The following is a 15,844-nucleotide window of genomic DNA, read 5'->3' as shown; positions in this document are numbered from 1 at the left end:
AGAAAGAGAAGTTATCCTCAAAGACGTTTTTCAGGAAACAAGTATTTGTTGTCAGCCACTTGGCTACAGGCTTTCAAAACCAGAAGTGAACTTGACCACTGTACCTGGGGCTGTAGTGTCTGGGTCCTCCCCACTCTAGTCCACTCTCCGTCTTACCTGCCTGCTCTGCGGCTGGATTGTGTCCTCCAGGAGCAGCTGGCACAGCCTGTCCTAACCTCTGGCTTCCAGATGGATTCGCCCATTGGGAGGCACCAACATAACGTCACCAAGTAGGAGGAGAAAGACCGGCCCCTCCCTTCTCACCTGAAGAAATAGAGACTACAGTATCCCTCCCCCAACAGCCTTCACTGGGCCCTAGGACACCACTTCCCACAAGGCCCGGGCAGGAACTGGTACTCCCTGGATGGGAATGAACTCATTAGTTCTTTAACCCTGGCCTGTAAATAGGCCCTTCATTAAATTTCTTCAGTTAAAACTTTTTGGGCCGGGCATGGTGATTCACACATGTAATCTCAACACTTTGGGAAGCTGAGGTGGTTGGATCACCTGAGACCAGGAGTTCAAGACCAGCCTGGCCAACACGGTGAAACCCCTTCTCTACTAAAAATATAAAAATTAGCCAGGCACAGTGGCACATGCCTGTAATCCCGGCTACTCGGGAGACTGAGGCACGAGAATCGCTTGAACCTGGGAGGTAGAGGTTGCAGTGAGCTGATATCGCACCACTGCACTCCAGAGCAGACTCTGTCTCAAAAAAACAAAAACAAACAAACAAAAACAACTTTTTGAGTGTGCATCTCTTTCTTGCCTGGACACATGAGACATTCATATCTTTAAAAACAAAAACAAACAAACAAAAAAAACACAATTTCAGGTGTTGGTTCAGCAATAACATCATATTCTTCCAAACACCACTACCAGTACAGCATGGGAGAAGAACTTACCATAGTAATTCCTGACCCACTCTTCTCACCTTCCAAGTGTCTCTCTCTGTGTCATGCAGCACACAGAGAGGCTATCTTATGCTTAAAACATCAAAAAAGAAATACATGCGGCAAAAGCTTCATAGATGCAAACGTGTCACTGAAGACAGTAAAAAAAAGAGCTTGTTCACAAACAACACTGAAACAACTGCAATTCATAATACAGTAAACAATAAAACCTAGAACCATCTCACACCATGACCAAAACAAGTTCCATCATAGCAGAAAGCAAGACAGCTGCCAAAGACATCTAAAGTCATGTCAAATGGACACAGGAGCCAACCTGAAGAAATTCCAGTTGAACAAATATCAGGCAACGTAACCACCAATAAAGATACTAAACGACAATGGATTCAACACAACCAACATTTAAATCTATGATTTCAAAACGATTCAAAAACAAAACTCATCCCTGCAAGTGCTAGGGCTGACTTCTTAGTTTGAAACTTGGTAAACAACAGGAAAGACTCAATCACTTACCCTGTCTTTTCTATGTAATCTCTACCTCAGAAGAACGAACTAGTTTACAGTACTGTTAGGTACTATATTAGTGTACTAGTACTACAGGTAACAGGAAAAGCGGAGGTATCACCATGCGAAGTTCACCAGCCCCCAAGGAGCTTCCGATGAGGAACACAGCAACACTTACTACACTGCCACCCCCGGCCCCTCCCCCAAGTTCAAACCTGAATCCCATCCACTTCTATTAACTCACATAAAATACCAGCAGTTAAGGGGCACACTAAAAACACCTCAGGGAGTTCAATCAGCAAAAGGAAAAATTCTAGAAGACACGCTACCTTGCTTCTTCAACAAAAATTGCATGGAACTAAAATAAGATGGGGGAGAACCTATATATGAAACAACACTTGAAAGACATACCCATCAATGACCATGTGCGCCCAATTCGAACCACCAAAAAGCACACAGACACATATCCACACTGTGTAAGTGACAGTATACTAATACATATACTTAAAATATGTGTGTATACATATGTATGTAGATATATATGCGTCTACATACGTTTACATAGACACACACACAAATATAAGAGACAATCAGAAATGTAAACACTAAGATATTTACATAATAAGGAATGTTTTTAGATATAGTAACTATTCTGGCTGTATTTGTAAACCCTTTATTTTTTAGAAAAATATATTCTGAAATTTTTTCAAAAATTTTGTGATTTGAGGGGGTTGCAGACAGTATGGATAAGAGATTGGCTATATGCTGATAACTGGTGAAACTGGAGGATGGTACATTGGGTTTACTGTACTGGTCTATTTTCACATATGCTTGAACTTGTTAGTAACTAAAAATCAATCAATTCAATCAATTTCAGGCAGACTGTATAGCTATTAAAAAAAAATTACAACTTTCATAGACACATGCAGGAGATATCCAGAATACAAGGACGGGAAGAATTTCTTAAGGACAAAAAGCACAAACCAACTTCCTGTGCCTCCTGAAGTGGGCACTCAGGAGGCCACACATCATCTACCCTGACCACAACGCACAGCCCGCATTTCATCACGACAGAACACCAGCAAACCCAAAATAAATGGCCTGCCAACGCCATAAAAGACAGGCTACAGAATTCTTCCACATTAAGAAATGATGAAAGAAAAATGCAATGTATGATCCTGAACTGAATCTTCAACCAGAACAAAAAATTCTTTTGGGGGTATAAAGGAAATTATTGAGACAACTGAAAACAATCTGAAATAAAAATACAACTGGGCAGGGCACACTAGCCCATGCCAATCCCAGCACTCTGGGAGGCCAAGGCAGAAGCATTACTGACAAACATCTGAATAACCACTGTAGAATAAAAAATACAACTAGGCAGGGCATGCTAGCTCATGCCTGTAACCCCAGCATTCTGGGAGGCCAAGGCAGGAGCATCACTTGAGCCCAAGAGTTCCTGCTTGCTATGATCACGCCACTACACTCCACCTGCGTGACAGAGAAACACCCTGTCTCCAAAACAACAACAATAAACCTCACATATATAGAACTGGATGTTTGATAAACTTCCTGACTTTAAAAATTATACAATATTTATATAAGTGAAAGTTCCTGTTTTGGGAGAAATACATGCTAAACAATACTGAAGCATTCGGAAGTGGCATGACACCTGCAACCTACTGTCAAATGGTACAGGAAAGAAAATTTTACACATACAGTATATCCATGTATGTAAACAATTAGAATGACAACATAAGTTGACAAAAAGTTCATGAGTGTAAGAGAAGGTCAAGTGGGAGTTTCTGTATTATTCTTGCAACTTTCTTGGAAGTCTGAAAAGGGTTTCCAAATACATTTTTGTTCATGTTTTAATAAAAAAAGAACAAAAAACTACACAGGAAAAAGATTATACATTTGACTGTATTCTTTTCAAAAATCTAGTTAAAGACTATTTTTTAAGGAAACACATGCCACAGACTGGGAGGAGATATCTATAAACAATAAAAATAAATTTCCAGTAAATATAAACAGTCCCTAAAATCAATAAGCGAAAGACAACCCAAAAGAAAAACAGATATGAACAGACTATTCAAAGAGGAATTCCAAATGAGTAAGCTACTGAAAGACCCACTTAATATTTTATTCAGCTCACCATCACAGTCTTTTAATCAAAACTAGCTTTAGTACTTACTAGTAAGACCATTTCTTTTCTAGGAAAGACATTGTTTTTAAGCACTATCTAACTTTTAGAATGCATACTGGCTGATTTTGTGAAACAGCTTGACTGGGATAAGAGGTGCCCAGCTACCTAACAAAACATTATTTCTGTGAAAGTCCATGAGGGTGCCTCCAGAGCTGATTAGCAATGAATCCACAGACTGAGTAAAGAAATCCATCCTCACCAATGTGGGCAGACATTACCCAAAAAGTTGGAGTTGGGCAAATTCACCCTCTTCTTGAGCTGAGCTATCTTCTGCCCTCAGACATGGATGCTCCTGGAGAACCAGGCCTCCAGGCTCAGATAGGGACTTCCATCACTGGCTCCCCTGGTTCACAGAACACTGGGCTCAGACTGGAACTACACCATTCTACAGACCGTGTAACTTCTCAGTCTCCATAGTCACGTGAGCCAATCCTTCATAATGAATCTTTCTATATATATTCTTTTGGTTCTGCTCCTCTGGAGAATCCTGACTAATACACTGCATGAGTCACTGAAGAGCAATCAGCTTTATGTGAACTGTAAGCGCCTCATAGTTCTCAAGTTAGATTATTCTATAAAACTTCCAGATGTGACACTACCGTTTTCAAATTGACTGCAGCTTCAAAGTAATTGTTACATTTTCTCAACACAGTATTTAAGGTGTTAAAAAAGTTATAAAGAATAACCATCATTTCTCAGCCCCACCACCCAGATTAAGCCCCACTGTGTATTTCTCCCAGAACACATCTCTAACCTCTATTATGACTCCTTGCCAGAGGTAACCACTATATCAAACTACCATCTATCGTTACTGTGGATTTTTAACTTGCGTTTGTGTGTACTCCTAAACAGGTCATTTTCATCCATTCCTAAACAGGTATTCTCATCTTCACTGGTAACCAGGAAAATGAAAGTTAAAATTAGTGAAATACCATCTACACATATTAGAATGGAAAAAACGTTAAAGTGTAGCCAGATATTCAGTACAAAGCAGAGCTTAAAGAACTCTGGCACAAGGCCACTCCAGTAATCGTTCTGGGTGTCCACAAAGTCAGTATCATTATTGTACAAAAACAAAGAAAAAGGACAGAAGACCTATGATCTGTTGGCCGCCCTCCACACAACATAGGCCTGGAACAGGAGCACACTTCAGCCTTCTGCATGGAGAAGCTTCATTTTAGCCCAGGAGGGACAGCCCCACTCAAGAGAGAGCACCAGGTAGTCCAGGTACTGTGTTCAGTAAAGATCCCTCGGGAGCCAAGTGTCAGAATGAGAGAGATCGGCACAGGCAGTCAGGTGAAGCACAGGGTGCACGTACCTGTCCCAGTCCTCATCAGCAGCTCTTCTTCTCCACGACCGTTCCGCGCCAGGCTTATCAAACTGGTCAAAGTCATCATCTATGAGAACAGTCCATTGAAGTCAGTTTTACTAAGTTAAAATAGACACAATGCAAATAATTCAAACACTAAAACAACTTTTTTAAGGACTCCTGACTTGACATTTTAAATTACAAAAGTTTCATATATAACTATCATTTTACACTTTAGCCATTTTTAATAATGAAACATCTTAAAAAACAAAAAGCTATCCAAGAAAACCAACTTACTGAACATTATTGGGCATGAAAAATCACTAACAGGTTTTCAAAAAAAAAAAAAACTACAAATGTTATTAAAGTGTTTTCTTTATAAAATGGGTTTTGAGTGTTTTTTTTACTGCGTGAAAGAAAAAAAATGTGATGTGCTAAAAAGTTAGACACTTTCATAATACTTTTTGTAATCGTCACACTTTTCCAAATCATGGAAAGCTAAGATTCCATTTAAGCAAAATAGAGATAATGCAGAGATGTGCTGAGCAACGGAAATATAAGCACACACCTAATTCTAGGTTTTCTAGTAGCCACATTTATAAAAGATAAAAAGAAATAGGTGAAACTTCAACAGGCGATATTTTAACAATATATTTTATTTAACATAGTATATCCAAAATATTATCACAGTATGTATGGCTGGGCGTGGTGGCTGATGCCTGTAATCCCAGCACTTTGGGAGGCCGAAGCGGATGGATCACTTGAGGTCAGGTGTTTGAGACCAGCCTGGCCAACATAGCAAAACCCCACCTCTACTAAACAAATACAAAAAAAAAAAAAAAATCAGCCAGGCATGGAGGTGCACATCCATAGTCCCAGCTATCCCAGCTACTTGAGAGGCTGAGGCACGGAATCGCTTGAACCGGGAGGCAAAACTGCAGTGAGCTGAGATCGCGCCACTGCACTCCAGCCTGGGTGACAGAAACTCTATCTCAAAAAAAAAAAGTATATATATATATACACACACACATATATATAAAAATCATAGTGTGTAAGCAATACAGAAAATATTAACAGCATATTTTACATTTTTTCCATACTAACTGCTTATTTTGCACACACAGCACATCTCACATCTCAGTGTGAACAAGCCACATTCCAAGTGCTTGGTGCCATGTGTGGCAAGTGGCTACTGAAATGGACAGTGAAGAAAGGGCAATTAACAGCAGAGCCCTTTAGAGGCCTGTTTCTTTTTCTGTAAAAATGAAGCTATTATCTACTTCATAAATTTGCTGGAACATTAAATTTGACAATGTATTTTAAAATAAAGAACTGACAAATGGGTGGCACCTGACAAAGTTATTTTTATTCCCAGTAAACAAAGAATTGAAATTAAAGGTTTTCATCTCAGACATACATACAAGTAAAGAAATTTGAGAGACAGCAGAACATAGATCTCTCTCCCCAGAAAGAGTCTACCTAGGGGTAGGTGGTTGGGGTAGGTAGGGTCAGATGATATAAACACCTATAAAGCTTCAGGAATTTTCCAAGCCTGGAGCTGGAAATCAATCAAGTTCTACCGAAGTAATATATATACTTTTACCAAACACTACTGATACAGTTTGAATACACATCCCTGCAAATCTCATGTTGAATTGTAATCCCCAGTGTTGGAGGTGGGGCCTGGTGGGAAGCGTTTGGGTCCCGGGGCAGATCCGGCATGGCTTGGTGCTGCCCTCACCACAGCCAGTGAGCTCTGTGGAGATCTGGTTGTTGTAAAATGTGGCACCCCTCCCCGCCTCTGCTCACTCTCTTGCTCCTTCTTTTGCCATGTAAGGTAAGTGCCTGCTCCTGCTTGGCCTTCCACCATGAGTAAAAGCTCCCTGAGGCCTCCCCAGAAACTGAGCAGGCGCTGACGCCACACTTGTACAGCCTACAGAACCATGAGCCAATTAAGCCTCTCTTCTTTATAAATTACTCAGTATCCAGTGTTTCTTTATAGCCCTGTGAGAACGGCCTAATACAATTACCAAACAGAACAAGTGCTTTAAAAAAAAAAAAAAAAAGAAAAAAGAAAAGAAAATCCAAGAATTAAAGACATTAAAGAATTAATAGCCTCAAGAAGTTCCACTTCCAATATGACAGAATGAGGAGCTCCATGGGTCCTCTCCCTGTGAGCCTGGTGAAAACTGTTTTATAAAGTAACTACTTGAAGTGTCTAAGAATAATTCTAAGGACATACAACAAATGAAAAGACACTTATTCCAGAAATCTACCAAAAATTTGGCAAGAATGGCAGCAAGAATTAATGGGTTTTAAACCAGGACCCATCCCTCTTCATCCTTGAAACTCAGTAATGCTAAGACTCCACTCCAGACCAGTGCAGCCAAGAACACAGGACGCCCTCCCCACTCAGCTCCCAGCTGGAGGACAAGGACCTCCGCATTTCCCATCCCACCCCCACCTACCCGTTGTTGAGGCTGAATTCTGGGTGAGTGTTAGTGAGACGTGTGGGCTCCTTTCTTCCACTCAGGTCCCATTAATGGGCCAGACACTGCTAGGCCCAGAGAACCCCTGCCCTGGGTCAAGGGCTGGGGGTCCCACACCAAGAAAGTCAAATTGAGGAGACCTGGGGCTGCTGCTTTCCCCCAGTTCCTAGGCACTCAGCTCCTAAGGCAAGGGTGTCACCCAGAGACTGGTCCACCACTGTCCACAGTCACAGCACAAATGCTGTGACTCAGAGAGGTGGGGAGTGAGGAAGCAGACATTTAGAACAAGAGTGCTCCAAAACTCTCTAAAGAAACTTGACTTCAAGCCAAAGAGTGCTCCCAAAAACAGTGAGGGAGAGCTCTGGTGAGAGCTAACTGGGAAGAGAGTGGTAAAAGCAGCTGGAAATATGGCCAGAATGTAGATGAGCTGCCGTGCTGGTGAGAAATGGGGACACAGACAGGTGAGGAGGGCCTCTGCTTGGGTCAGAACAAATCTCAAACACCAACCATGGACAGTATCCATTCAAAGGAGCCTGAATGTGATGGGCTCAATTTATAAAGCAATTTATGCCCCAGAGCATTACAGAAGGTGTGCTCAGAGAGAGACAATCAAAGCCATGACAACCATCCCAGGGTACCTGGGCATGCCCAAGGCTGTGGTCGCTGCGGAGCAACATCAGAAGCTTCAGGGGAGGAGTAAACACTTCATTAAAAACCCAGCCAGTCAACAAAGGAGTGAAGAAGCAAATAACAGCAATAAGCCCAGGGGTGGGAGAACTGGGAGACCAGCACCAAGAGTTGCTACAACGTATTATCTAAAATGTCCAGACTTCAACAAAAAATTACAAGATACGGAAGAAAAAAGAAGGTATATAACCTATAATCCAACGACAACAAAAAGCAGGCAACACAAACTGCATGTGAGAGGACCAGGTGTCAGATTTCATAGAAAAAGATCTGTAAGTAGCCACTATAAATATGTTCGAAGAATTAAATGAAACCATGATCAAAAAACCAAAAGAAAATATGATGACAGTGTCAGGTCAAATAACGAATATGAATAAAGAGGCCAGGCGCAGTGGCTCACACCTGTAATCCCAGCACTTTGGGAGGCCAAGGCAGGTGGATCACTTGAGGTCAGGAGTTCGAGACCAGCCTGGCCAACATGGCGAAACTCCATCTCTGCTAAAAATACAAAAATTAGCCAAATTAGCCAGATGTGATGGCACACACCTGTAATCCCAGCTACTCGGGAGGCTGAGGCAAGAGAACTGCTTGAATCCAGGAGGCAGAGGTTGCAGGGAGCCGAGACCACACCACTGCACTCCAGCCTGGGCCACAGAGCAAGACTCTGTCTGGGGAAAAAAAAAAAAAAAAACACTTTAGGAGGCCAAGGCAGGGGAATCATGAGACCATGCTGGCCAACATGGTGAAACCTGTCTCTACTAAAAATACAAAAATTAGGTGGGTGTGGTAATGCATGCCTGTAATCCCGGCTACTTGGGAGGCTGAGGCAGGAGAATGGCTTGAACCGGGGAGGCAGAGATTGCAGTGAGCAGACATTGCACCACTGCATTCAGCCTGGCAAGAGTGAGACTCCGTCTCAAAAAAAAAAAAAAAAAAAAAAAAAACCCCAAAAAAAACATACACACACACACACACACACACACAGAGAGAGAGAAATTATTTTTAAAAACCAAATAGAAATTCTGAAATTGAAAAATAACTAAAATGAGTTCATTAGAGGGGCTCAGTAGTAGATGTGAACTAGCAGAAGAATTAGTAAACTTGAAAACAGATAACAGAGATGACATAATCCAAAGAATAGAAATCAGAAAATGAAAACTGAACACAGCCTCAAAGAAATGTGGGGCCATCAGGAGGCACAACAATATACATGTAATGGGAGCACCAGAAGGAGAGGACAGACAGGAGTAGGAAAAAATAAATAATGGTTGACAACTTCCAAAATGTACTGGAAAATATTTATCTATACATCCAGAAGGCTCAACAAACTCAAATGATAATAAACTCAACGATTTGCAAACACACACAACGTAGTCAAAATGTTTCAAAGCGAAAGACACAGAAAAAACCTTGAAGGCACCAAGACAAAAACGACTCATCACCTACAATGGAACTGCAATAGTTGATTCTCATCAAAACAGAGGCAGTAAGATGACCTATTCAGAGTGCTCAAAGAAAGAGTCCCAAATTCACCAACATAATCTTTCCTAAAGACATTCACAGATGAACAAAACAGGAAGAATCTGTTGCTAGCAGAACTGCTTATAACTGGTTGAATTGTATCCCCCAAAAATATATGCTGAAGTCTTACCCCTCCCTCTGCCACCTGTGAATGTGATTTTATTTAGAAACAAGGCCGAGCATAGTGACTCATGCCTGTAATCCCAACACTTTGGGAGGCCAAGGTAGTCGCTTGAGGCCAGGAGTTCAAGACCAGCCTGGGCAATATATCCAGATCCTACCTCTACAAAAAACTTTAAAACTCAGCTGGGTGTGGTGGTGCACACCTGTAGTCTCAGCCATTCACGAGGTTGCAGTGGGAGGACTGCTTGAGCCCAGGAGGCAGAGGGTGTAGTCAGCTATGACTGACTCACTGTAGTCTAGCCTGGGCAAAAGAGCAAGCCCCTGTCTCTAAAACTGAAAAAGCTATTTACAGATGTAATCAAGTTTGGATGAGATCACACTGGATATTAAAGAGGGGCACTAAATTCAATGACGACTGATGTCTACATGAGGAGAGGGAGATTTGGGGACAAACAGACACACACAGAGGAGAAAGGTCATGCGAAGCCAAAGACTTGAGTTACGCTGCCATAAGCCACAGAATGCAGGAAGCCAACAAAAGCTGGAAGAGGCGACTCTCCCCTAGAGGCTTCACAGGGAGTGTGGCCCTGCTGGTACATTAATATGGACTTCCGGTTTCCTGACCTGTGAATAAATTTCTGTTGTTTTAATATATCCAGTGTGTGGTATACTTGGATGTACAGATTCCTATCTTTTAGCTATATATTTGTATACGAATTTGGCAATTTTCAGCCATTATTTTCTCAAATTTTTTTTCTGTCAATTTCTTGCTCTCTTGGGTCTCATATGTGTATATAAGTACACTTGATGGTGTCCCATAGGTCCTTTAGACTCTGTTCATTTTTATGCATTGTTTTGTCATTCTGCTCTTCCAACGGGATCATCTCAACTGACCTTCAAGTTTGCTGATTCTTCTGCTTGCTCAAATCTGCTACTGATCCCCTCTAAAGAGTTTACTTTAGCTACTGTTCTTCTGAGTTCCAGAAGTTGTTTCCTTCTAATAATTTATTTATTAATATTATCTACTTCTTCATATATCATTCTCCAGATTTCCTTTAGTTTTTTTGGTTCATAGTTTCCTAAAGCACGCTAAGCATATTTAAGAAGGTTAAAGCATCTGTCTAGTAAATCCAATGTCTAGGTATCCTTGTGGTTTCTATTTCTTTTTCTCCTATGAATGGGCCACACTTTCAGGCTTCTTTCTATACAACGTAGTATTTTATTTACTATTTACTATTTAAAACTTGATATTCTGTACATTGCAATGTAGTAACTCTAGAAACCAGATTCTCCTTCCCCAGAGTTGCTGCTGTTACACAATGAAGGTTGCTGTCCATTTGTTTAATGGCTTTTTAAAACTACTATTTATTATATTCCTTAAGTGTGGTCACTTAAGTCTCTCTTCTGTTATCTCCCTAATCAACCAGTGACCTGGTAGATTTCCTTAAATGCCTGCATCCAATAAAAAGGAAAAATGAACAAAGCTGAAGGAGAAACTGCTTCAGCAGAGGGGGATGAAAATAACAGAGGGAGCCTCTGTACCAGCCCATCAGTGATGAAAACCAATGTTAGGTTCTCAAGTTCCAAAACGGTTGCTTCCAACAGTTCTTGACAGGTCAACAGTTGTTCCACTGGAAAGACCGGCATCCGGCATTTCCCACTTGACTACCTTCTGTCACATCACAGACTGGCAGAGAGAATTAAAAACAAACAAGCGGCCGGCCGTGGTGGCTCACGCCTATAATCCCAGCACTTTGGGAGGCCAAGGCGGGTGGATCATGAAGTCAGGAGTTTGAGACCAACCTGACCAAGATGGTGAAACCCCGTCTCTACTAAAAATACAAAAATTAGCCGGGCTTGGTGGCGAGCGCCTGTTATCCCAGCTACTCAGGAGACTGAGGCAGAAGAATCACTTGAATCCGGGAGGCAGAGGTTGCAGTGGGCCGAGATCACGCCACTGCACTCCAGCCTGGGCGACAGAGAGAGACTCCGTCTCAAAAAAAAAAAACAAAAAAACAAAAAAAAAAAAAATCCAACTATATGCTGCCTATTAGAGACTCACTTTAGACCCAAAGACGCTAATAAATTGAAAGTGAAAAGATGGAAAAAGATATTTCATGCAAATAGTAACCAAAAGGCAGCTGACAAAGTTACACTACTATCAGATAAAATATTTTTAAATCCAAAATTGTTTCAAAAAGAAAGAATACTGTATACCGATCAAAGGGTCAATTCATCAAGATATAACAATTATAAACATATATGCACTGAAACAGACCACCAAAATTGATGTAGCAAATGTTGACAAAAATGAAGGGAGAAAGAGACTGCTCTACATTAATACTTAGAGAATTCAACACCTCACTCTCAACAAATATGAAATCCAGGTAAAAGATTAATAACGATATAGAGGAGTCAAATACTATAAATCAACTAGACCTAACAGACAATACAGGGTACTTGGACCAACAAGTGCAAAATATACATTATTTTTAAATGTACAGGATGCACTGTCCCTGATATATATTAGGCCAAAAAATAGTTCTTAACGAATTTAAAAACATCAAAAGTCATGCTTCATGAAAACAAGGAGCATTACCTATCTATGAAAACAGAAGCAAAGTCCCAATATTTTATAAGCTAAAAATTTAGCTTGTGGCTTTTTTCTCATTAAGACACAGCGAAGGAATTAGTACTTAATCACAATCATCCATGGCAGATATTGCTAATTAATTAGAGCATCCACTGGGTGCAGTGGCTGGAGCCTGTTGCCCTAGCTACTTGGGAGCCTGAGAAGGGAGGATTGCTTGAGGTCAGAAATTTGAAGCTGTAGTGTGCCATGCTCATGCCTGTGCATGGCCACTGCACTCCAGCCTGGACAAAACAGTGAGACCAAAATAAGAAAAAACGAAAAAAAAGAGCATCTAATTCTGCTGAAACCAGAACATCTTTTTGCCAGGCTAGCTAATAACAATCACCTAGAAACCTTGTTAACAAGTATATAATCCTTGGCCTCCTCACTGATTTTTGATTCAGTGGGCTCTTTTTGCTTTTTAAAGCTCCCACTAATTCTGATGGACAGCTAGGGTTAGGAATCCCTGTGTTCATCTCACACTGTGCATTAGCGCAGGCACTCCGGAAGGAAATTTAACTGCCATTGTGCTACGTAGCACTTTCTGGAAATTTCAGAGTTAAATCCACAAAAGCCAAAATTAGAGGCCAGGATCATCAAAAATAATTAAAGTATTTTCCCAAAGGAGAGACACCATAAAATAGCTAAGGAAAGTGGCTGTTGAAATCATCCCAAAATCAGAGAATGCAAGATAAGCAAAAAATATGAATACAACTGAAGAGTCATGAAACCTGTATCCTTCACTCGACAACTATTTCTTGACCACATAATATATGCCAGGCACTGTTATAGACAACTGACATACAAGACAAAAAAAAACCTTCACCCTCTGTAGGTTACATTCTAGTAAGAAAAGACAAACAGTAATCCCAATAAACTAATACATGGTATGTAACTTAAGGCCTTTATTGGAAAAGACTAGAGCAGGAGGGTAAAGAAGACGGGAAATGAGGTAAGGGTCAGCTAGTACAAACTGGGCTGACTATAATTTTAAAAAGAATAGTCAAACTTAAGAAACAAACCAGTATTACATGTTAATGCAACATATTTTAATGACAAAAAGTCTATAAAACAAACATTTTTTAGTTTTCCAAAACTCTTTAATGTCTGACTTTGTAGAAAACAGCTGAATTCTTCTATCTGCTTCTGCATTCAATCTCTTGTGAGATATATATATACATATATATTTTTTTTTCCTGAGATTCAGTCTCGCTCGATATGTTTTTTGACTGAAATACATGAAAGAAATGTGACTCCAAATAAATATGTAGTTGTAAAAAGAAGTACTTTGTCTTTTCAAACAATTTTAGATATTGTTCTTTGATACTACACTAATAATCAAAAAGTGGCCATTTCTTAAAGATTGGCTGCAATGCAGAATCTGAAGCCACAGCAATGAATATTTCATACCCCGTTATGTTAAAGTCCAAGCGTGTCTTGCACTGTTATTGGATCTTTAACCATGATTTTGTGCCACCATGCAGTGGTCATTTTGAAAATATTGGTTCCCTGATTTATGTAGTACTCCAAATGCTAACACATTTCATTATCCAATATACAAAATCACACTGGTTAACAACATCACCAATCTCATCAGGAAAGTCTTCAAGTGCTGGGAAGTTTTCAACCTCACAATATCAAATATAAGTATTCCAAAATTCTCATTTTTGTCTGAAAGCTTACCTATTATCATTGGCAACAAATAACGTCCACTGTTTTACTTGAAGTGACAGGCTCACTTCATTTTCAAGAATGTATCTGCCAAGCACTAAAATCTGAATAACCACAGTCTGTCAATTGTCCTTTCAAGTAAAAATGATGTTCTACAGAAGAAATAAGAAAAGCTAGCTCAGCTCACAATTAAATTGAACAAGTACCTTTTTTTTATTTTATTTTTTTTAAGAGACGGGGTCTTGCAATGTTACCCAGACTGGACTGAACTCCTGGGTTCAAGTGAGCTTCCTGCCTCAGCCTCCAAGTAGCTGAGAATACAGGTGCACACTACCGTGCCAGCTGGACAGGTACTTTTCCTGAAGACAGCTGTTACACTTCAGTACGAAACAGAGGTCTTTTATGCATATGCTCCCTACTTGTCACAAAGATTTTTTAAATGCACTTTAGGATCAAGATTTAATAAAATAAATAATTGCCGCTGCCTTAATTCATGTTAAAACACCAGAGAATGTACCCACCATTACTTTTGCAACATTGATGCAAATGTCAGCACAGTAAAAAAAAGGCAAACAGCCTTAATACCGTTATGAAAATAGTCTGACTTCAGAGACACTGACATAGTCTCGGGGACCCCCAAGATTTTGAGAAATACTGTTCATCATTTAGTGAACAAAGGTAATATGTACAAGGATGTTCATCAAGAAGTGTTTTATTAATAGGAAAAAGTAGAAATAAACCAAATGCCCAACAAAAAAAAGCCAGAGCAGAGAGGTCAAATAAAAGTACAGTCATGTAGATACATATTAGGCAGCAATAAGAATTTTAAAGTCAAACTATGTTTCCTGACATGAAAAAATATCCCCAATAATATAAAGGGGGGAAATTCTCCAATATCATACAATATGGTATGGCCACTGTGTATGTAAAACATATGTGTACACGTGTGCCCAGGATATAAGCCAAACTGCTAAAATGGTAGTTATCTGTTCACACAGAATTAATTATGGATTTATGGTCTTCTTTATTCTCCCTTAAACTTTTAAAAAAACACATTTATTAGAGTAATAGCTTGATTATCTATACTAAACTAATACATGATCATTATGAAATATTATTACAATACGTAAAAGCACAAAGATATTAAAATCATCCCAAATTTCTCTGATAAAAATAATTATAAAACTAGGAGAACATCACCACTAATGTTTATCTGTGCATACATGTGAACATACAATGTGTGGACAAATAAAATTATTAAAACAGGACAATATACAATATTTGTAGTGAAGTATTAAATTTCATATTATGTAAATTTATCAGCAAAAAAGCAAATGAATTTAAATTAATGGAATGACTGAAATTTGAGTAAAGATTCCAAAAAATATATACAATGTGATGAGGGCTGGGGAAAATCAAGTTTGGTTTGACACACTAGGTAATAACTGAGATGAAGGCTGAGAATGACTACATTTTTGTCAGGTAGATGGGCATTCCAGGGAAATAACAGCACAGAGGCTGAGTTCCACAAGCCTAGAGCACAGCAAGGAGTTCAGGTAAGTTGAAAGCACACTCATACAGAGAAGTAGTCAGAAAGAAAAGGTGGTAAAGATTTGGGGCATTACTAGAAAAGCAACGTTAAGAAATCTATACTTCATATGCAACACAACCTCAGTTTAGAAAGGGTAATCTAGTAGCAAGAAGCAAGAACTGATTAATCGATAAAACATAAACAATGGTAAAACAAAATAA

At 39.7% G+C, this 15,844-nt stretch overlaps 1 protein-coding gene across 18 annotated transcripts in view; it reads right to left on the bottom strand.

Moving 5' to 3' along the window:
- Window positions 1–15,844, bottom strand: part of RBM33 (RNA binding motif protein 33) — a 137,483-nt gene that overhangs the window by 111,454 nt on the left and 10,185 nt on the right. For 10 of the 18 annotated variants that reach the window (XM_063668041.1, XM_063668043.1, XM_063668044.1 and 7 more), the window contains exon 2: window positions 4,979–5,057. Coding sequence is in view for 14 of the 18 variants with exons in the window: in XM_054494167.2 (XP_054350142.1) it covers window positions 4,979–5,057 (79 nt within the window). In the remaining 4 variants the exon portion in view is untranslated. Of the gene's footprint in view, window positions 1–4,978; window positions 5,058–8,691; window positions 8,882–15,844 lie in introns of those variants that run through there. The other 8 variants (XM_063668035.1, XM_063668036.1, XM_063668037.1 and 5 more) reach the window with 1 other exon arrangement.

The sequence above is a fragment of the Pongo pygmaeus genome, chromosome 6 (genome assembly GCF_028885625.2).
Source record: "Pongo pygmaeus isolate AG05252 chromosome 6, NHGRI_mPonPyg2-v2.0_pri, whole genome shotgun sequence".
Classification (NCBI taxonomy): domain Eukaryota; kingdom Metazoa; phylum Chordata; class Mammalia; order Primates; family Hominidae; genus Pongo; species Pongo pygmaeus.
The sequence above is the reverse complement of the archived record's forward strand: the minus strand, read 5'-3'. Positions and strand labels throughout refer to the sequence as shown.